The sequence below is a fragment of the Spermophilus citellus genome (genome assembly GCF_964194105.1).
Source record: "Spermophilus citellus genome assembly, chromosome: 1".
NCBI classification, from domain to species: domain Eukaryota; kingdom Metazoa; phylum Chordata; class Mammalia; order Rodentia; family Sciuridae; genus Spermophilus; species Spermophilus citellus.
This window is the reverse complement of record NC_138182.1, coordinates 24,136,676-24,157,585: the sequence shown is the minus strand read 5'-3', so window position 1 is coordinate 24,157,585 and position 20,910 is coordinate 24,136,676. Positions and strand designations below refer to the sequence as shown.

The 20,910-nt window shown below is 40.8% G+C and overlaps 2 protein-coding genes across 3 annotated transcripts; both read right to left on the bottom strand.

Moving 5' to 3' along the window:
- Positions 1–499: 499 nt before the first annotated feature.
- On the bottom strand, positions 500–3,317 carry RASL11A (RAS like family 11 member A). Its single transcript, XM_081295798.1, has 4 exons — positions 2,870–3,317; positions 2,445–2,501; positions 2,267–2,346; positions 500–1,208 (listed from the first exon to the last, which is right to left on the bottom strand). The coding sequence occupies exons 1-4, from the start codon at positions 2,991–2,993 to the stop codon at positions 741–743; spliced, it is 729 nt and encodes a 242-aa protein (XP_081151924.1). The 5' UTR covers positions 2,994–3,317; the 3' UTR covers positions 500–740.
- Positions 3,318–16,117: 12,800 nt separating this feature from the next.
- Positions 16,118–20,373, bottom strand: RPL21 (ribosomal protein L21). Of its 2 annotated transcripts, none has more exons than XM_081289971.1 (6): positions 20,305–20,373; positions 18,470–18,548; positions 18,129–18,190; positions 17,212–17,324; positions 16,387–16,537; positions 16,118–16,251 (listed from the first exon to the last, which is right to left on the bottom strand). In XM_081289971.1, the coding sequence occupies exons 2-6, from the start codon at positions 18,534–18,536 to the stop codon at positions 16,162–16,164; spliced, it is 483 nt and encodes a 160-aa protein (XP_081146097.1). In that variant the 5' UTR covers positions 18,537–18,548; positions 20,305–20,373; the 3' UTR covers positions 16,118–16,161. The 2 variants fall into 2 exon arrangements, with proteins under 2 accessions (XP_081146097.1, XP_081146098.1); XM_081289972.1 differs by lacking the exon at positions 20,305–20,373 and adding an exon at positions 20,037–20,267.
- Between the last annotated feature and the right edge of the window lie 537 nt (positions 20,374–20,910).

Below are 20,910 nucleotides of genomic sequence, written 5' to 3'. Positions count from 1 at the left end.
AAACCATATTTTGATCATCTCCTTATTTCCACCATATTCAACAGAGGGTCAAGGAGACAGGAAGGGAAGGAAAATTTCAAGTCAACTCCTGGATGGTAAGGCCCACTTACTGATTTAAGGAATTCTAGATTTTTTTTATTGCTGTTGTTTTTTCTTTTTAATGGGTAGAAAGACTGCACTTGTATTTGCACCAATAAATAATAATATTCATGATTTGTAACTTTTTAGCATCAGCTCACAATGTACCCCTTCCTGTGAAAATCACAGTGTCAATTTCATGACTGTGGCAAAGTTCCCTAATTAAAGCTATCCTGCAGTTATTCAAATCCCTTTCCTCCTCCACATACTTTCTTTCACCCACAGCAGACTCCCTCTACATAACCCACTCCCTACTGAAAGACACTAATCAGAGTTCAAACTCAAGGCAAGCATTGAGCAGTTCTGGGCTCTGGTGCAAGTATAATTTCTATAAAAAGACATTAGAAAATAAGGAGCAATGTTGCCATTTTGCCTTTAATGGAAAAGTGGCTAGCAGTTACAGTTAAAAAAAAATCTTTTATTTAAAAAAACTACCCAACTTCTAGGCATTCAGTTTGAATTTTTAGTAACACACATACACTTGGAAACCAATAAAGTCTTTATAAAAATAAACTCTGAATGTGTGATTAAAAAGGGAGAGGTCCAGTCTTTGTAGCTGCACAAATGCATAATAAAAAGGACGTCAGTCTGTCTGAGATGTTTTACCCCAAGGTGGAGGGTGCTTTTACTTTGGAAGACAGAGCCTGCTTGAAGCGTCTCTTCAGGTCCTGCATGTTGGGAGAGCGTGGCCGGGGAATGATGGAGGCCCTTCTCCGCTCCCCACTGAGGCTGTGCAGCTTGCTCACTTCTTTGCAAAGATGCTGAAACACATCACAGACGTCTTCATAGTTTTCACTAGTGGAAATTTCAAGGAATAGGCTGCCCAGCTCATTGGCTAGCTGAATACCATCATGCGTTTGTACCTGCCGGGCATGCAGAAGGTCCCCCTTATTGCCCACTATGATGACAGGGGCTTTAGAATCAGGATGAACCTTCCGGATATGCTGATAAAGGGGCCGGATGGACTGGTAGCTGTCATAGTCTGTGATGGAATAGACAAGAAGAAAGCCCTCGGCCCACTGCACGCACTTGGATAGAGAATCAATGGCCTGGCTGAGGTTGTCCTGGGCCTGAGGAAGATCAAAATGAGATCAGTCAAGGAAGCCCTCGATGAGAGGCAAGCTCAACTATAACATCAAAGTAACCCTTGAAGAAACACTGGGAAAAGAAAAACACTAAATATAGTTTTCAGGTTCTACTCAGCTTCTGCTAAAGGAGACTTTTGACAGGGAGAGTGCAAATTCTTTAACTCCCTGCTTGGCTTATTTTATTTGCTGATATCCATGGGATATTTTTAAACCCTCTGCTTGACAGGCAATCTCTGGTGAACCCTGGCTGACTGAAGAATTACTTCAAACCAGAATGGCTCAATTTTTAGGGAACTAATTCATAATAAACAAAACTTTGAAAAGAAGCCAAGATAAATATCTATTCCCAAATCTATGAAAATATTTTTAGCAAGCAACTTCTTGAGAATGTTACAGAAACAAATTCCTCTCTTTGGGTTCTTTCACAGACCTCTCCTCCCTAGAAGGGATTAGCAATTAGTAACTTGTTAGTTAAGTTATATTCCAGAACTGGCCAAGGGGTTATCTGATTGCAATTACTGACTTGAAGGAACAGCCAGTAACAGAAGCACTCCAGGAGAACTTGCTAGCCCAAAAGACCCTCTCCCACCAGAATCCCACCAGTTTTTCTGTTTTATTTTGTTTTATGTGATGCTGGGGATGGAACCCAGGACTTCATACATGCTAAGCACATTCTTTACCACTGAGCTATAGCCTGAGGCTGGGTTTGCTTTTTTAATTGTTTCATGGTTGATCTCTGAAACTGGTAAGACCCATCTAAGTAGTGATAGTCTGCCAGGGCAGCAGAGAGAAGTGTCAGGGAGCTAAGAGAAAGCTACTTCTAACCAACCCCACCTTGGAGGACTTCCAACACTACAATTCCCAGTCCCACACTTGTAGACTCTTACATTTAAATGTATACCTTTAGCATGTCACCGGGACAAATAGCACAGCCTCTGACCAGCTATGTGCTGGTCTCCCCTCACCCCCACCCTGGCCCCACTTCCATCCCCCACCCCAGAATGTTCTAGCAGGGGCTCTTTGCTCCTGGGAGTCTTTACCTGGATGCCCCCAGGAGTGTCCTGGATCTGCAGAGATAGCTGGTCTCCCTCCACATAGACGAGACGTGAATACAACTTGCCTAGAGAAGGAAAGAGAGTTTGCTTTTAAATTCCCACACTCGGATTAGCAAAAAGAAACATGAAGGCACAAAAATATTGATTATAAAATTATTTTAACCTGTATTCGGCTCATAGTCGCCAATGAATCTCTTGGTGAGGAAGCGCACAATCATTGCTGAAAAGGAAATAGGCAAAATCAATTCAAAGAGTAGAAGACAACAGCGACGGGCCTCTGAGCCGCATGCACTCCCTGAAGCCCAAGGTTCTGCAAGACCGAAGGTGCCATAAGTTGGTCTCCCTCAGCTTTTATGAAGGGACATACTGGAGGGACAATTCCATTCTCAAACAGGCGTCCACCCCAGCGAAAGTCTTGGAGTATGCGCCCAGAAGAGGCAGGCGGGCGTAACGGGGCCGGGACTGAAGGGAGACCCTCTTAGCACCAAAACGGCCAGATTCATCCGGTCCCCAGCCCTCCAACCTCCACCAAAGCTCCCTCCCTGGAGGACCTCCAGTTGTCGCTGCACAGGTCTCCGCCACACTCACCGCTCTTTCCTACACGCCCGGCTCCCAACACCGCTAGCTTGATGTCTTTGGGTAGGAGGTAGTCGGAGGAGCACTCAGGAATGGGAGCCAGCAGAAAGTGCCCCGACATGTTGAGTGGCCGCATGGAGCGCGTCGGGCAGTGAAGCGCGCAAGCCGAGCGGTCCCGGCCTCGACCGCACCTGGAATCGGCTCGCGAGCAGAGAGCGCGGGAACGCCGGGCGCCAGGACAGTGGCGGAGGCCAGCCTAGCTGTCAAGTTCCACGGCTTTAAAAGCGCTCGGCTTGCGGGGGAGCGCGGTGGCCGCCTCCAGCTCCTCCCATTCCCCGCCCCTTCCCGTAGCGGCGAGCTGGGGCGGGAGCAGGGTGATCCAAAGGGACCGTCACCGCAGGCGTGCGCACCATTTCGCAGTCTGACGCGCAGTGCTAGGGGGAACCTGCACCGCTCTGAGCTCGCGAACCCTGGAAATACGGCCACCAGCCATAGAGACCATCATCCTGGCTTTCAGGCTGTATCTGGCACTTCCGCGGCCCTCTCCGCCCCACAGTGGCCAGTTTTGGTCACTAGCTCTGTAGGTCAACCTGAGATTAGAGCTAATGGAGGAAAGAAAAAGGGAAAAACGCAATTGGTCGGATATTTCTGCAACAATGGAAGGGATAGAATCCTGTGGAATGCTGCTCTTTTATTTTCAAAAGGTGCTAAGGTGTGACATTCTTTTGGAAAAAGGGACGGAGGAGGCAAGAGCCACCCCGCCCCCCCATCCCTCCAAGTATCACTCGAGATAACTACAGTCACTTACATGTGAAGTCCCCTTGGGGGCAGTCGTTTGCAGCTCAGCATCCAAACCCTGGCAGCCCCTTCCCTGCTGGCGCAGGCTGAATTGACTCATTGGTAAACAATGAGCATTCCACCTGCTGAGAGCTCTGGTTCTGGACTAATTCTCCATCATTAATTCTGTTTACGCACTTGAGTCATGGATTTACTTCATTGTTCAAGTATTTACTTCTAGATACACGGTGGAGTTTAGAGAGGGGGCAGGGGAAAGGGAGGAAGAGGACATAGAAGAGAAAAATAGCCTAGTTCTTGGAATTCAGGAGCCCACCACAGTAAGGCAGGAGCCTAATAAAGACCTCATGCTTTTGATCTGCTGTTTTCCAAACTCTTCTGTCCAACTGCCTATTAGCCCCACCCTATTCATTCCCTTGCTCTGTCCTGGCTTTATCAGTTTTTGCTGCTTGACAAACCACACAAAATTTAATAGCATAGGACAACAATCACTGCTTGCTATTGCTCACAAGGCTATACGGTCAGTGGGTGAGTCATTTAATCTAGGCCAGGCTCTGAAGATCTTGGCTGAGCTCTTTGCAGCACTAGAAGAGTTCCTGGTCTTGGGAGAGGCAGAGAGCTGGCTACTGTGCTCCTGCATTGCTCAAGTCTGACAACTAACTGGCTAAAGGCAATAATGGGGGAGGAGCAGTGACAAAATCACATGTGTTATATCCAGCAGTTTGGAGGGCTTATTCTCATGTGGCAAGTTCCAAGGAGTGAGTGGAAGTGGACAAGACCTCTTGAAGCCTTGGCTCCAAAGTAAAACAAATCACTTCTGTTGCCTTCTGCCAGCCAAAGTAAGTCATGAGGTCAGCACAAATTCAAGGGGTGAAGAAATGCACTCCACAGCTTTATGGAAGCAGCAGCAAATTTGCATTTGCAATAGTTAGGACAGAAAGCAGTAGAGAGTAGGATCCATTTTTGGAATTGAACACACTGATGAAGGTGCCTCCATGCACCCAGCAGCCCTAGCAGGCCTGTGGAGCTGTCCTTGACCTCAACCTCTCACATTATGGGTTAATCACCACATTCTATTATTTCTACTGCCATGTTTCTTGCTGTCTCCTCTTTTCCATCTTTACTGCTCTTCTCATTTTTCAACTGAAGAATTCTGAATAATCATGAAATAGACTATAGATGGTAATTCAGTTTACTTGTTACAGAGTCTTTTCTGATCACTGCCACCATCCCCACCCCTATCTTGCAATTAGTTACTCACTCTCAGGGCACCCTTGGCAGCATTGATCACAATTGTCATTACTTTCTGGTGGAATGTTTGTTTCATGTCTGTCTGTAGAGGGCAAGAACCCTAGCTTACTTCTATCGCTAGTGCCCAGCATGTAGTGGTACCTGGGACTTTCAAGGACCTCAATAAATGTTTGTTTATTGGCTGATTTTCTGAATGAATAAATGGATGAATGATGGCTTCACTGTAGGAACTAGAAAAAACAGAAGTCATACTTATGATCATCATCCCTTGCATTTGTAAGCAACCTGCTCTCAGGAGGAAGCATCCCAGGAAACATTTGAGGTAACTGGCCCTATTTAAGTTGTACTGACTTTTGGCTGTTCACAAGGCAATCTTCTTCCATTATACTTCAGTTTAACAGGAAATACCTGAAACAGGGCACCTTCCTCCCTGACAGAGGAAGAGGCATTAAAAAAGAAAAAACTGTTTAGGAAGCCACTGTGAAGCTGTTAGGAGTTGTTGGGTAATTCCATGCTGGGGTCTGGCACTGTTTACAAGATGGCTCTGCAGCACTGAGTTTTCACCCAAACCGAAAGGGAAGGATTATCTTGCTTTGTCTCTTTTATTGTGAAATAAAACAATTCTCACAAGAACTCAATCGATTTTCCCTTACATTTCATGGGCCAGAGCAAAGAAATCAAGAAAGAGATGATCCATGAAGGTTGGGATTGCCATGACTAGCTTAGGTGATCATGGGTACTCCCTGGGGATGGACACAGTGCTGCTCCCATTCAAAATTAAGAAATAGAAGAGAGCATGGCTGCTGGGTAGCGGCTCAGGGGATCTGCCACAAACCCACTTCACTTTTCTGGGGTGAAAATGCAGAACTTTCAAGGGAAAAAAATGAGTCATTTTTTATTAAATCTTGAGCATATCTGTTTTCCTCATTCCCTACTTTACATCCCCTCTCTGGAATGATTATTTTAGTTTAAGATCACCCAACAGTGAAGATTCCTAAGACTATCCTTTGCTCAGTGGCAATTATCCTCCATTTCGCACTTACCCTGCACCTTTGCTTAGAAGAACTCAAAATGTTATTCTATCCTCCTTTCATTTACAAATACAGATAATCTGTGACCTTTTAGAGGAGACAATAAACTACTGAAATGAAGAATTATAAATAGCATTTCTCAAGTGTTGCTGCTTGTGTTCTGCTATTTCATTTTAGATTTCTTTGTGTCCAGAGTTATGTAAAATTGTGGTGCAACCATTATAACACAGGCATGCTGAAGTAGTTTTTAAAAGATAATAGAAATGCGTAGGCAAAGACTCAAATACACAAATCTGTGGGTGTTTAGAATGAGTGTGAAGGTCAGAATTTAGTAATACACAAATAACATCAGACTTGGGAAATTATTAACTCTTTACCAGTCCAACAAGAGCTTGAATTCTAGCCCTTGGGAAAAAGTGTCCTCCTCTAATTCATGAACTTCGCACACCCCACCATCCATAACCCAATATCAACTATCTTTACCGTGTATCCTAAATCCATCGATAATGAGTTTCTGGTGCTTCAGACTCTGCTTTTGAGGTACTTTCCCCAGAATAGGAATGATGCTTCTGTCCTCTACTAATTCCCTATATTATTTTAACAATAGTCAAAACTGTTGAAAATCTACTGTCTGCAAGGCTCTAGTACAGAACACAAAGAACAGCTAACTTTATATTATTAAACATACAAAGTACCAGACACTCCTGCCTGCCTTCACAGACATCCCTGTTGTAGTGAAATTAATTATCATTTATAAATTACTGAATTTAGCAAAAAAATTCTCAAATATTATCTCAATTCTTAACATTTAAGTCTTTATCAAACCTGTGTAACAGGTTAAAAAAACCCAAAAACTTCTAAATTAGGGTTCAGACAAGCTACATTTAGTAGTAGAGACCCTAAGCCCTCTGACTGTAAATCTGCCCCTTTCCACTGGTGTGGAGAGCAGGATGAAGAATACTCTGGACAGGTAAATGCAAGGACAAAGCAGATCAGGTGTAAGCTCCAATAGGACAGCTACAGGGAGATCAAATCTGAGATGAGGGAGATATCAGGGAGTTACAGGGAAAGAACAACTGATCTCCAAGCCTGAGTAGTATTTGATAGATGGAGGCTCAGAGGGAGGGTAAAGGCATATGAAGTTGAGTGAAGAGTATGTGCAAAAGGTAAGAAGGTAAATGGCAAGTTTGAGGAAATATGAGTAGTCTCATAGAGGAGAGACATGGTGGGGACCACAGGATTGGGGGCCAGCCTGTGGATCGCAACATGCACCATGCTAAGAAGTTTACCAGGAAGCTCTGAAAAGGTATTGAATGTTCTTGCAAAGGGCGACTTTTCACAGGCAACAGTGTTAGCGCTAGGAGCTACAAAGAACAGATATGGTTTCTCTTCTCAAGGATTTTAAAACAATTTACTTACTCATCTCCCATGAGCAATTAATTTTCTTTTCCTGCTCAGGTGGAGCAAAAGTAAAAATCCAATTGCATCTTGAATTGAGCTATCACCTCATTTTCCAGAGACTAACTAAAGACCCCACTGGATTTATTTTCCAAGCCAAATAATTTCATAAAGCTCTAATCTTGATGGAAAAGTATGTATGAGAGCAATTTCTCTGAGCCCTTTCCATTAATGGCTTATGAGATGGTCTGTCCGGTGCTCCCTCACCACACACTTTTCACTATTTGGAAAGAAACACAATACAGAAGCTCAGTTGTTTATTCATTTCTCTATACATATTTTCCACCTTAGCATAACAGCTGCAGATTCTGCCTATTGTAATGAAAAACTAGGAACCTAATAGATTTTTGTGCTGAGTTTTTTGCATGCATAATACAATTTTCTCCCCTTAAGTAGGGCTGGGAATGGAGAAATATGGCATAAACACTCATTGCAAGTAAACCCAGTTTCAAATTATTATTCTTGTGCTCAGAAAAGAATAAGTCCACCTTGTTTGTATTTTAGCAATTCTATCACTAAATTTTAGGAATTGCATTATAATATTTTAGCATTTTTCTATCCCAATACAGAGAAATTGTTAATGCTATACTAGTGGGAATATGGAAGAGATATGAACCTTTTTTTTTAAGAGAGAGATTGGGGGGAGGGGGGATTTTTTAATATTTATTTTTTAGTTTTCGGCGGACACAACATCTTTATTTGTATGTGGTGCTGAGGATCAAACCCAGGCTGCACGCATGCCAGGCGAGCTACTGCTTAAGCCACATCCCCAGCCCCTAAACCTGTTTCTTTGTTTTTGCCACAATAGAGGAAAACTTCAAAGAATATAAGTTTGGGATTGGGTTCAACTGAACAAAAACAGAAGACCTCAGAAGATACCAGGCCAGATAGAGAGACAGAATTCAATATTTCAAGGGGCTATGCAGTCTCATTTAGTGTCATGGCTCTAACAGGCTTAAAAAAAAATAGGTGAGAAGTTTTATAGTTAGAATATTTTTCTTAGCAAAAGGGAATTGTCTAGTAAGAGGTAAACTTAAAAATTCATAATTTGTGGTGGTTGCTCATTATTTTAAAAACTTGCATTTCAAGGCAGACACATAATTTTGTCAGCACACATAAACACACATTGCTCAAATCTCAGATTTTTAATTCATCTTTCCTTTTACACAACCTTCTAAATTAATTGTATAATATTTGTAGGACATCCACAGGGGCTGGTCAAGAGAGAGTGTAAGCTTCAGCAAATGTGAGCTCTGTTACTCAAGTCTTGAGTGTATCAGAGAAAGTTAAAGACAAAGATAGGTGGTTCTCAAACTTAAGCATGTTACTTAATTAGCCAGAGAGCTTATTATATTGCCATGCTGGGCCCTATCCCCAGAATTTCAAATTCAGTAGGGGTAGATCTGCTCCCTCCCACCTTCTGTGCTGGGGATTGAATCCAGGGCCTCTGGCATGCAGGCAAGCACTGTGGCACTGAACAACTTCACCAGCCCTCCATCTGCACTTTTATCAAGTATACCCAGATAATGCTGTGCAGCTAGGTAGGGGACTATACTTTGAGAACCACTGGCTTAGATCACCTGGAAAGAACTTATAGAGAAGGAAGACAGTAGCAAATGTGGAACATCAAGGATGTGCCAAATGGGTAGAAGAACCTGAATAAAGATGATAGAATCCTCTGGTAGAAAAGGAAAATTTGTTGGTCTGGTTTAATATTAGGGAGCTGCAGATTAAACTGGAAAAAGATCTCCAAGTTTTTTAACTAACAAGTTCTGAGAATACAGTTGCTTCAGAGTGGTGGAGGTGGAAACCAAATTTGTCGCTGGCAACCAGGAAATTTAGTTAGGAAAGAGACCAGGAAAGCACAGGAGACTGCTTGGTTGATTTGCTAGTTTTCTGAGTCTGTTGGCTTGTGGGGAGCCATTCTGACACGTGATTGGGTGACTCCCGTTAAGGGCCTGAGGCACTCTGGCTGTGTCGGAGTTATCCCGACCCTTTCCTGATGAGAGAGCCCATCCGTGTGGGGGTGTGCGTAACCACTGACCCTGGAGACCCAATCACTGACCCTGACCTTGGAGTGCAGCCCCCCCTCAACCTTCATTGGATGGAATTCTCCCCTGAATCTCTTGTCCCCCCAAATAAAAGGCTACTCCCCGGCGTGTTCGCTCTCTCTCTCTCCTGCTAGGCCAGAGTAATCCTCGCTGCCCTGCTGAGCGGCTGGAGGCAGGGAAACAGGGAGACCGAGCCGTCTCGGACCTAGCATTAAAATAAGGTACTGTCTGTGTGTTTTATTTTGATCTCTTCTAACTAACTGAATGCCAGAACCTCATTAATGAAACCACTGCGCAGGCCGCGTGGTAGATTGGCTTAAGTCAATGAAGACAGGAATGAGTTATCAAGAAGAGGACAAAAACAAGAGCCTTGTGGACACTGACTCCCCATTTCCATTCCCCTTTACACTCCCCCATAACTTCTGGCTTGTTTTGTATAAGTATTCATGTCTTTCTGTCCCTCCTATATTGTCACCTCCTTAAGAATGGTGTCTTATTTTGCTAAGAAGAACCTTTCAGTTTGAATCAATCCCATTTATTGATTCTTGATTTTTATTTATTGTGCTTTAAGAGTCTTATTTAAGGCAGGCAGAGCCAACTCCGACAAGATGAAGATTTGGGACTACTTTTTCTTCTACTAGGTGCAGGGCCTCTGGTTTAATTCCTAGGTCCTTGATTCACTTTTGAGTTTTGTGCATGGTGAGAGACAGGGGCTTAATTTCAATTTTGCTGCATATGGATTTCCTGTTTTCCCAGCACCATTTGTTTAAGAGGCTATCTTTTCTCCAATATGTGTTTTGGATTCCTTTGTCTAGTAAGTATGAGATAACCGTATTTATGTGGGTTTTTCTCTGTGTTCTCTATTCTGTACCATTGGTCTACAAGTCTATTTTGGTGCCAATACCATGCCATTTTTGTTACTATTGCTCAATAGTATAGTTTAAGGTCTCGTATGATGATGCCACCTACTTCACTCTCGTTGCCAAGATTGCTTTGGCTATTCTGGGTCTCTTATTTTTCCAGATGAATTTCATGACTGCTTTTTCTATGAGGAATGTCATTGGAATTTTGATTGGGATTGCATTGAATCTGTATAGCACTTTTGGTAGTATGGTCATTTTTGATAATACATATTCTGCCTACCCAAGAACAAGGGAGATCTTTCCATTTTCTAAGGTCTTCTTTAATTTCCTTCTTTAGCATTCTGTAGTTTTCATTGTAGAGGTCTTTCCCCTCTTTCACTAAATTGATTCCCAAGCTTATGTTTGGATTTTACATCCTGTTACTTTGTTGAATTCATTTATTAGGTTCTAGAAGTTTTCTGGTGGAATTTTTTGGATCCTCTACGCATAGAATCATCATCGGCAAATAGTGATAGTTTGAATTTTTCTTTTCCTATCTGTGTCCCTTTAATTTCTTCGTCGAATTGCTCTGGCTAGAGTTTCAAGAACTATGTTAAATAGAAGTGGTGAAAGAGGGAATCCCTGTCTTGTTCTAGTTTTTAGAAGGAATGCTTTCAATTTTTCTGCATTTAGAATGTTAGCCTGGGGCTTAGCATAGTTTTTACAATGTTGAGATAAAAAACAATCCAGTGAGGTGAATAGAGTGCCTACAGAATGGGAGCAAATTTTTACCACAAGCACATCATATAGAGCACTTATCTCTAGGATATATCAACAACTCACAAAACTTAACACCAAAAGAAACAACCAAATCAGTATATGGGCCAAGGAACTGACAGATTCTTCTCGAACATGATATATACAATCAATCAACAAATATACAAAAAAAAAAGTTCAACATCTCTAGCAATTAGAGAAATGCAAATCAAAAGTACTCTAAGATTTTATCTCACTCCAATCAGAATGGCAGCTATTAAGAATACAAACAGCTGGGCACCCGTTGTGCCTGCCTGTAATCCCAGCAACTTGAGAGGCTGAGATAGGAGAATCACGAATTCAAAACCAGCCTCAGCATCTTTAGAGTCACTAAGCAACTCAGTGAGACACCGTCTCTAAATAAAATACAAAATAGGGCTGGGGATGTGGCTCAGTGGTCAAGTATCCTGAGTTCAATCCCTGGTACAAAACAAACAAACAAACAAACAATAAGTGTGAGGATGTGGGGAAAAGGCACACTCATACATTGCTCATGGAACTATAAACTGGTGCAGTCAATCTGGAAAGCAGTATGGAAAAAAACTTGGAATGGAACAACCATTTGACCTAGCTATCCCACTTCTCCGTTTATACCCAAAGAACTTAAAAACAGCATACTACAGGGAAGCAGCCACATCACAGTTTATAGCAGCACAATTCGCAATAGCTAAACTGTAGAACCAACCCAGATACCCTTTAGTAGATGGATAAAGAAAAATGTGGTATATATACACAATGGACTATTACTCAGCATTAAAAAAAGAACAAAATCATGGCACTTGCAAGTTAAGTGGATAGAGTTGGAGAATATTATGCTGAGTAAGCCAATCCTAAAAAACCAAAAGCTGAGTGTTTTCTCTGGTAATGTGGATGTTGATTCACAATGGGGATGGTTGGGGGGAACTTGGGAAGAATGGAAGAACTTCAGATAGGGCAAAGGGGAGGAAGGGGGAAGGGAGGAGGCATGGGGATAGGAAAGATGGTGGAATGAGATGGACATAATTACACCAAGTACATGTATACAGACGAGAATGATGACTCACTTTGTAAACAACCAGTCATGAAAAATTGTGCTCTATGTGTACTATGAATTGAAATGCATTCTACTGTCATTTATAACAAATTACAGAAATAAATACATTTTTAAAAAATGGTGCTCTATGCTGTTGTTCTTCTGCCCTTCTTCCCCAGTAGAGTAGGTACCAGTAAATATTCCCTAATGTGCTAAAAGTATCTATAATCTCATAAAAACTCAGACCCCTTTCCCAACAAAACATATATTGGGTTATGGTAAGTACTATAAGGATAACAAGGGATAGAAAATAATATATAGGATACAGAGAGACAGACTTGATAAAATCTGAGCAAAGGCTGAATACTAGGATGAAACCAATGGGACCTATGAAGAAGCATTCCCTACAGAGGAAACGTCCAAGTACAAAACCTCTGAAGCAAAAATGTGCTTGGCATAGCAAAGGCACAGCAAGAAGGCTATAAGTGTAATTGAATCATCCTTTGGGGCAGAATGTTGTACAAGTCAAAGAGGCTGCCACAGCCAGAAGATGCAGTGTTTTGTAGGGCAGCATCACTGTTCAAACAATGAGGCTGAATACCACCCAGAATATAAAAGTATTCAATATTGAGAGAGGTCAGAAAGATCTAAGAAAGCTTGCAAAGAGCAGATAAAATGAAACCAGGAAAGTGTTCAAAAAGCCAAACCCAGTAATAAAGAAATGTCACATTTTCTCCAACCAAATTAGCAAAGTCTATAATAATCAATGCTTTATGAGTGATGAGACAAGCATTTTCATGCACTGAAGATTGAATGCACTCTGTACAACACTTTATGAAATCAATTTATCAAAACCAATCAAGAATCTATAAGGTACACATATTTTTAAATCTTGTGCTGTGAGAAACCGTTTAATTAAAAAACACTAAAAACTAACACAAATTCATAGCATTTCCACTGATGTTTTAAAAATAGTGGTGCTGTACATAAACAAATTCTTATTTTCTGAATGTGCCCAAATGATCCTTTCTTCTTCCACATCCAGCTCCACCAGCCCTCTTGAACTGAGGTATTACATTCCATTTCCCTTTTGTTGTATAGTACTAGGGATTGAACCCAGGGTCCAAGCGTTGAAACTGAGCTACATTCCCAGCCCTCATTTCCTTTTTGAAAAGTCACAATTATACTTCTTTTCATGAGATTGTGGTAAAACAGAATCATAGCCCTTAAGGACATAAAGAACCTCTAAGTGAGAGTAACATGATTCACTGGGCAATGAACAAAGTAATTTGTCTCCTGATGCTTCCACATAACACAGGTGACTGAATAATCCCAATTACTCATGAAGCAAGTATTTACCTGAACCTCAAAATTTAGGGAAACGCTTGTTTTCTTAAATCCATATGTAAATAAAATTAAATACACAGAAATTAGAATTAAAATACCTATTCATTTTTTAAAATAGTGTTTCCTATTACTCCTCTAATTCAAAGAGCATTTATTGAATATGCAATGTGCTAGGAACTAAGAATGCAAAGTTGAATGACAGAATTTAACCAAGGCAAAGGGAAGGTAAGTAGCAAAACCTCTAACATGGGAATAATGTTGTGGGAGCCTTTAAGAGCTAGTCTTTCTCTGATCCCAAGTACTTTGTTCATTCCTCTTCTTGCATCAGGGATGCTAACCCCTATAACACTTAAGCTATATTTAACAAGCAGGAATTCACCACTGAAGCAAGGAGAAGGCAAGCACATGTGCAAAGGAACTTGAAAAAACAAGTTTTTCTTAAGAGATAAAAGGCATAAAGTAGAAAAATTATAACTGGAAATTTATAGGAAAACAATTTAGTAGGAACTGTTACAAAGGATTAGACATATGGTAGTGTGAGGGTTTCTACATGGAACTCCTTGAATTGTAACCTAAAGAATTTAGAAAGACCACCAATTCACCCTACCTATCAGAATCATCAACCTCCATTTTATATAGTTCAGGGGTACTCTAGCATAAGGATCATTGGTTAAAGTGTTAAAGTCCCAGTATGCCAGTTCCTGACAGAGCAACTGCTGTATTATATTCTCCCGAGTCATTTTTTTTAATGAATAAAACATGGTAATCCCTTCTCAAACCCATCATTAAGGTGGCTGTCATGAGCCCTTTAAGTGTCCCACTGAATATTAAAAAAAAAACTAGAAAGAGCTGGGGATGAGGTTCACGGTATAGGATCCCAGTATTGCTAGCTAAAAAAAAATAAAATAAAAATTTCAACTTCATATAGTACTTAATCCTAATATATAAAAAGGGGTGGGGGATCATGTGCATCCTTAAAAACTATACTTCTCAGTTGCAGTGAAAAATATGAATATGCAGATAATAAAAGGCTGGCAGTTACTGAATGTAAGAGCATGTTGAGTGCATTATAAATTATTCCCTTTACAAAAAAGGGAACCGAGTCACACAGGTCAAGTAATTTGCAGCATATAACAGTAACTTCTGAACTTGGTAGCTGATGGAAGAATGACTAGATGAACAGGGACAGAAATAAATAGGTATGAAAGATATTCAATTTTAATATACAAAGTGGGGGACTTGTAAATTTAAGCTGACTTCAATTTGGTGCACAGTAGCCCACTAAGACCCATCAGAAAATGTAAGACAAGAACTCCAGTTGATCCAAGTTTTGTTGCTTTTGGAAGTGGTGGTGAAAAATGAATTTCAAATACAATAATCATCCACTTAATGGCAACCCTCTAGAAAGTGAATTCCCCCGTTCCAGGACAGTTAATAGCTATTATGCTAAGCATTCAGAGAGATCCAAATCCAGGTCTGCTTAGACAAAAGCAGTACCTATTTCCTATCCTATCACGAGAGAAAACTATAGGCCACTAATTAGGCTCTTTTCTACAACCACAGCATTTGCTAAATAGGCTACAAAAAGGAAGATGGTCAAGTCCGGAAGCATGTACAGAACACTACTTAAAAGCAGTTACAAATAACACCCTGCATCCCACCAGATCATAATGGAATAAAATTAAAAGCAGCTACAAACACAGTTAAGTACAAACTACATTAGCAGAACTAGAAACATGTGGCAAACCTAGTCAGAAATAAAACAGACTGGGGCCAAGAAAAAACAATTCAGGAATACCAATATTTCAAGGATGAAGACTAATGGAGTAAAAACGCACAAACCCAGGTAAATATAGTTAAGTTGGATAAACTGAATAATGCTGTCGTTTAATGGGGTCTCTTCTGAAATTCATGCTGAAACTCCTTCACAAGAGGTGAAGTCCTTGGGAAATCCTAGGAAAAGAGCCTAGACTTTCCTCTCCTGAATACAATGGCTAGAGAAACTAGCCCAACCCCACTGGCTACTAATTTTTCTCTTCTGGACTTGTCCCCCCAGGAGAATAACAGCAAAAAGAAACCAACTTCAAGTGCAGACCAAGAGGAAAAAAAAAAAAAAAAAGAAAACCTAAGTGCAGACCAGGCCCTTAAACACAAAACCTGTCAGCATCTGGACTTGGACTTCCCAGTCTCCAAAACTCTGAAAAAATTTGTTTACAAAATTAGTAAAGTCTGTATTATTTTGTTACAGTAGGAGAAAGACAAATGTTTTTACACTATTGTTCAAAGCGATTCAGAACTAGTAACACCCAAAGAACAGGGTACTATTTTTTTTAAGGAAGTTGGCTTCAAAGGTAAATTCATAATCCTTAAAATCAAGCTATTATAACCAATCAACTTTTCCTAAGCTTAACTGTAATTACACAGTTTTCCTTTCACTTATTTTGTGTATCTTTCTTCAAGGTAATTTAGAGACCAAGCAACTAAATTTCATAAATAATCTTTGGCCATTTCTTAATCAATTGAGTATATACTTGATGCAACCACCATAAGTCACTTCACATTATTCCGCAATAAAAATACTAAATTTGAACGGCAGAGAAACAACACAAACAAACTGGAACACAATTAAATACACACTTCTGCTCAATTTAAAAAAATCATTTTTGTAGTCCACGGGCCTTTAATTTTTTTTTTACATTTATTATGCCATGAATTCATAGGGAATAGGTTCCAGCAGTTCAGGCTCCTTTCCATTTGTTCTCACAAAATGTGCTTCTCTGGGTGGGGCAGGCTATTGAAGGGGAAAAGAGAAAATAAACTTTAAATATACATTCAATTCTTAAACTCCAATAAAAAATATCTGAGCAACAGTTTTAATAGTTCCCCAAAATTAATACCAATAAACCCTGCCAAGTCAAGCTCTCACCTGGCGCTTCAGCTGAACCCAGGTACCTTTCTCTTTGGCTTCCTTCTTTTTCTGATCATTTTCCTTCACACGTTTCAGGAAGCTGTCTCGGCTCTTAGAGTGCTTAATATGCTCAATACGCACATTAATTCTCTTGGCAAGAATCTTGCCCCTGGTGAGAGCAGAAATTCTCATAAGTGTTTCATCTAAAACACAACAGCAATGCAGAAAATGGTTTTGACAATTCTACTTATTAGATAAATCATGAATCTTTTACTCCGAATAAACCAACAAGGTTATGATGGCTTGATTAGTTTTTCAATTATTGATCTACTTGGAAGAGGCCTTGAAGTAAACAATCCTTTTGTTTTCTTTTATTAGTACATTAAAGTTGTATGTATTGAATTTCGATTTACTCCAATCAGTCCCAGGTGCCCTGCTCATTTTCTACCCCATTTCCCTCACCTTATTCTCCTTCCTTTACTGGTATTCTTTTTCCTCTAACCACCCCTACTTTGAAGCTGTTGTGATGAGGTGACAGCCTCTGAACCACTAGTTGAACCAAAATCAAATCACTAGTATAATTTAAAACTTAATAAACTTCTTATGTTATAAAACTAGAACGGCTTCATACCAGATTGTGTAGGACCTTCCAGGAAATCTATTTCAATTTGTTTCCTCTGACAGGTTACATGACAGACACTCAGTCTGCCTGAGTTTTAAGAGGATACTTCCTTTGCCCCTCTTGAATGACCAATAAAGACATAAGTCCAATTGGCAAAGTGAAAGGGGTGGGGGTATATGAATATGACTTAATCACAAAGTACTATACCATTCATTACTTACTTAACTTGCTTATTCACAACAATGCCAACAGCATGCTGGGTAACATTGTAGACTCTCCCAGTTTTGCCATGATAACATTTGTGGGGCATTCCTTTTTGAACAGTACCCATTCCCTGGATAAGATAGGAGACAAATGTTATTCCAGCCAACTCCTCCTTACTCTTAAACTTTAATTTTTTACTGAAGTATATAAGATGTCGTAAAATTTCCTTTAAATGGCATCTTGAGCTTTCAGAGCCGGTGAAATGTGTTTTTCACATTGCTTCAAGCAATCAAAAAGACAATCATCATTAAGCTCAAGAGCCAGAACATATTTAAATACTGATCACAAAAGAATACAGTTCTCACTGGAGTTTCCATAAAAACAATAATCTCCATTTTAATAAATTTTATACTAAGGCATTCCTTTTCACTTTGATATAAACACTCAGTCCAGGGTTGGGGTTATAGCTCAATTGGTAGAGCTCTTGCCTTGCACACGTGAGGCACTGGGTCCGATCCGATCCCCTCAGCACCACATAAAAATAAAGGTACTGTGTTCATCTACTACAAAATACTTAAATACAAAAAACAAAACAAAAAAAAACCAAAAAAAAAAAAAAAAAAAACAAAAAACCAGTTTGGCCAGGCACTGTGCCACACACCTGTAATCCCAGCAGCTCAGAAGGATCCCAAGTTCAAAGCCAGCCTCAGCAAAAAGCGAGGCACCAAGCAACTAAGTGCCACTGAGTTCAATCCCCAATACCCCCCCCCAAAACCTGTTCTTTACTCTTATGAACTCAAGCAGATTTCCTCCCATAAAATTCAGAGCAAAAGGATCCAATAGATGTAATAAATACTGGTACCTAAAACCCAGCACTACATTAATTCCAACTTTTCTAACATCTATAGTGTTATTCCTTAATTTTATAATTTACCTTGATGTCTACAATATCACCCTTCTTGTAGATTCGCATATATGTGGCCAAAGGAACAACTCCTGCAAAAAAATTTCAGTAGTCAGTCTCAAGACAAGTCTAAAATAAAAATATCATACTATTTTTGAAAATTTCTCCTGAAAGCAAAAATATCAGTCTACTATACACCTTCTCTCCAAAGTTTTAATCCTGCATAGATATTTAGTTATGAAACTACATAAAATTCATACTTTTTATTTATCTATTACAAAATATGCCATATTTTTAAAATATGCTATTTATGAACCACAATACTAATAAAAATCTAAATGTATAAGCTTGGCTTCAATAAACAAACTTACCATGTTTTCTAAAAGGCCTGGAGAACATATATCGGGTTCCTCGCCTCTTTCCCTTTGTGTTCGTCATTTTGGCGAATTACTAAAAGAAGAAAGCATAAAATTAGTCAGATATTTGAAAATTAGCATTTCCCCTTTACCAACAAAAATCCTATAATTTCAAATTAGGGAACAGTCTAAAAAAATAAGATGAACAATCACTACTTTTTTCCAACAGTTTATAAAAACATTAAAAGGTCTTGTACCTCCCTTTATCTGTACAATCCATGCTAGAACAAATGCCAAGAGCATTGGAAATTATTGTCTAAAGGATAATTTATTGGAGAACCCAATAAAACTCAACCATATATTTTTATACAGTAGACAAAAGATCCTTTTTCTCGTCCCTCTTTTTAAAAACACTTTTATAATTCATTGAAGTAATGTTTACAGAGCACTAAGCAATTCAGCATAACTGAACTGGAAGCTACTTTACCATCTAAAAATTCACCTATAAACATTCAGATTTGAACCTTTCCTGGGCTCCCTCAAGGGCCAAAACACGTTTTTGATCACTGGGCCATCCAGGGCAATAACCCCTACCCACAAGGCCAATTATAAAGGAAGACTTTAATCTGTTGACAGCAGTCTAAGAATGTATCAGTCTCTTAATATACACTCTTTAATCCTAAACAAGTGTCAAAGCACCTTTTTTTATAAAAATTGTGTGGCAGAGCCAAAAATGTCTCACCTAACTTGCCAAACTACTGTTTTAATAGATGCATCCTTCAATTTTTACAAAAAGGCAACTAAGCAATTGTTATAATAATCAAATCTCTACATCTGTATAAACTTGTAAACTTGAATTAAGTTCATAAACTAGGGATGAGCCTCTCTAGATAAAAGGACTGTGGAGCCACCAGTCAAAATCAGTAAGTTCTTCTCTAAACTCATTTTCCTGGCATCTATTTTATGCCTACACCTAACACACACAAAACTGAACCAGTTTTCCAAAACGATACCTTACCCATGCAAACCAATGATGCCTGAAGTCTACAATGGTATCAAATTCGCCAACTAGGATCACTATGTGGGGTGAAGCCAGCAGTTTGCTAAATAATTATTAAAACTCACCCCTAAACTCCTAAATCGGACATATTGCTGTTCTGCAATGCCTTCACTCAACACACATCTTCCCCTCTTGATATATGAGCACTGGAAAGGCAACCTTAACATATATTCCCTTCATCCACTCGCAATCCCGAGCCAAAACTAAAAGCAATAGGCTATCAATTCACGCACAATCCAAGAGTGATCTGAGACTCGTTAACCAGATTTGACTCGGCGGGCAGCCACTTCGTTATCCAACCACGAAGCCAGAAATTCAGACATTTAGGCTCACTGGAGATCAAATCCAAGACTTGTTTTAAACCCATTCTTAAGACCCGGAAGTGCCTACCCGTCCACGTTACACTGAAAGGAGTTAGAAAAGCATCAGGCCACGCGGCCCCGCACAGCCTACGAGGGCCCAGGACTCCGCGACCGAAATCACAGAGATATGAGAGGCTGAATCCTTGCCAGATTAACTCACTTCGTCCCCAATGAGTCGGCTTCGTCTTTCTAACCGTAGCAGCTCAGGGCCACCGCACCGCAGGTCGGGTCCTCTCCCCACTGCCCAGGCCCTAACACGGAGCATGCTGCTCCCGTTCTGGCAGGACACAGACCCAACCACCCAGGACAGTGCGCCCCAGATTGGGAAAACAGACTCTCTAGTATCCGAGTGCATTTCATCTGAGGCTGCAGAGTCACAATTAGAGCCTAAGGAACGCAGGGCCCCGGGAGCCACGCGCAGTCCCTACCTGAAAGATGGCGGTTCCGGCCGAAAAGAAGGAGGCGGTGTCGCTGCGCGCGCAACACAAGGGCCTGCGGGCTGCCCGCGGCGCTGCCTGAAGAAAAAGCCAGCCGAAAGAGGCTCTTCTAGGGAAGCGAATTGGCCCTGAGAACAAGGAGACTATGTGGGAATATTTTCTCCTTACACAAACAAGAGGCATTCAGTTAACACAAGCTGACACTTGTGTCGCGTTAGGCAGCCCGGAAAGGGGCCTTCAAGGGCGTCAAACAAGTCGCGTCGTCCCGAGCGTGGGGACGTCCGTCGCCGCGTCACGCTTACGTCGGAAGGGAGCTGTGTGTCAGAATCTCCCCGGCTAGGCTGTGTCGAGATTAGCGGCGTCAGAACGTTATAAAGTGCTAGTAGTTGATGTTGGTTTGTTGCTGAAATGATTACGTGGACCCCAAACCCATTTTTATAGTGAAGCAAAAATATTACCTGGCCGGGCGCGGTGGCGTTCGGCTGTAATCCCAGCGTCTGGGGAGGCTGAGGCAGGAGGATCGTGAGTCTGATGACAACCTCAGCAATTTAGTAAGATCCTGTGTCAAAATAAGAAAGAAAAAGAACTGGGGATGTA

What these genes read in the sequence shown, in the direction of transcription:
- RASL11A (XM_081295798.1), bottom strand. Translation starts at nt 2,993, where the DNA reads ATGCGGCCACTCAACATGTCGGGGCACTTTCTGCTGGCTCCCATTCCT. An exon ending in CGACTATGAGCCGAATACAG is followed by an intron (nt 2,347 to 2,444) that starts GTTAAAATAATT and finishes TTCCTTCTCTAG; the next exon opens with GCAAGTTGTATTCACGTCTC. An exon ending in ACACTCCTGGGGGCATCCAG is followed by an intron (nt 1,209 to 2,266) that starts GTAAAGACTCCC and finishes GATCTTCCTCAG; the next exon opens with GCCCAGGACAACCTCAGCCA.
- RPL21 (XM_081289971.1), bottom strand. Translation starts at nt 18,536, where the DNA reads ATGACGAACACAAAGGGAAAGAGGCGAGGAACCCGATATATGTTCTCC. An exon ending in GTGATATTGTAGACATCAAG is followed by an intron (nt 17,325 to 18,128) that starts GTAAATTATAAA and finishes TATCTTATCCAG; the next exon opens with GGAATGGGTACTGTTCAAAA. An exon ending in GGGTTCAGCTGAAGCGCCAG is followed by an intron (nt 16,252 to 16,386) that starts GTGAGAGCTTGA and finishes CCCCTTCAATAG; the next exon opens with CCTGCCCCACCCAGAGAAGC.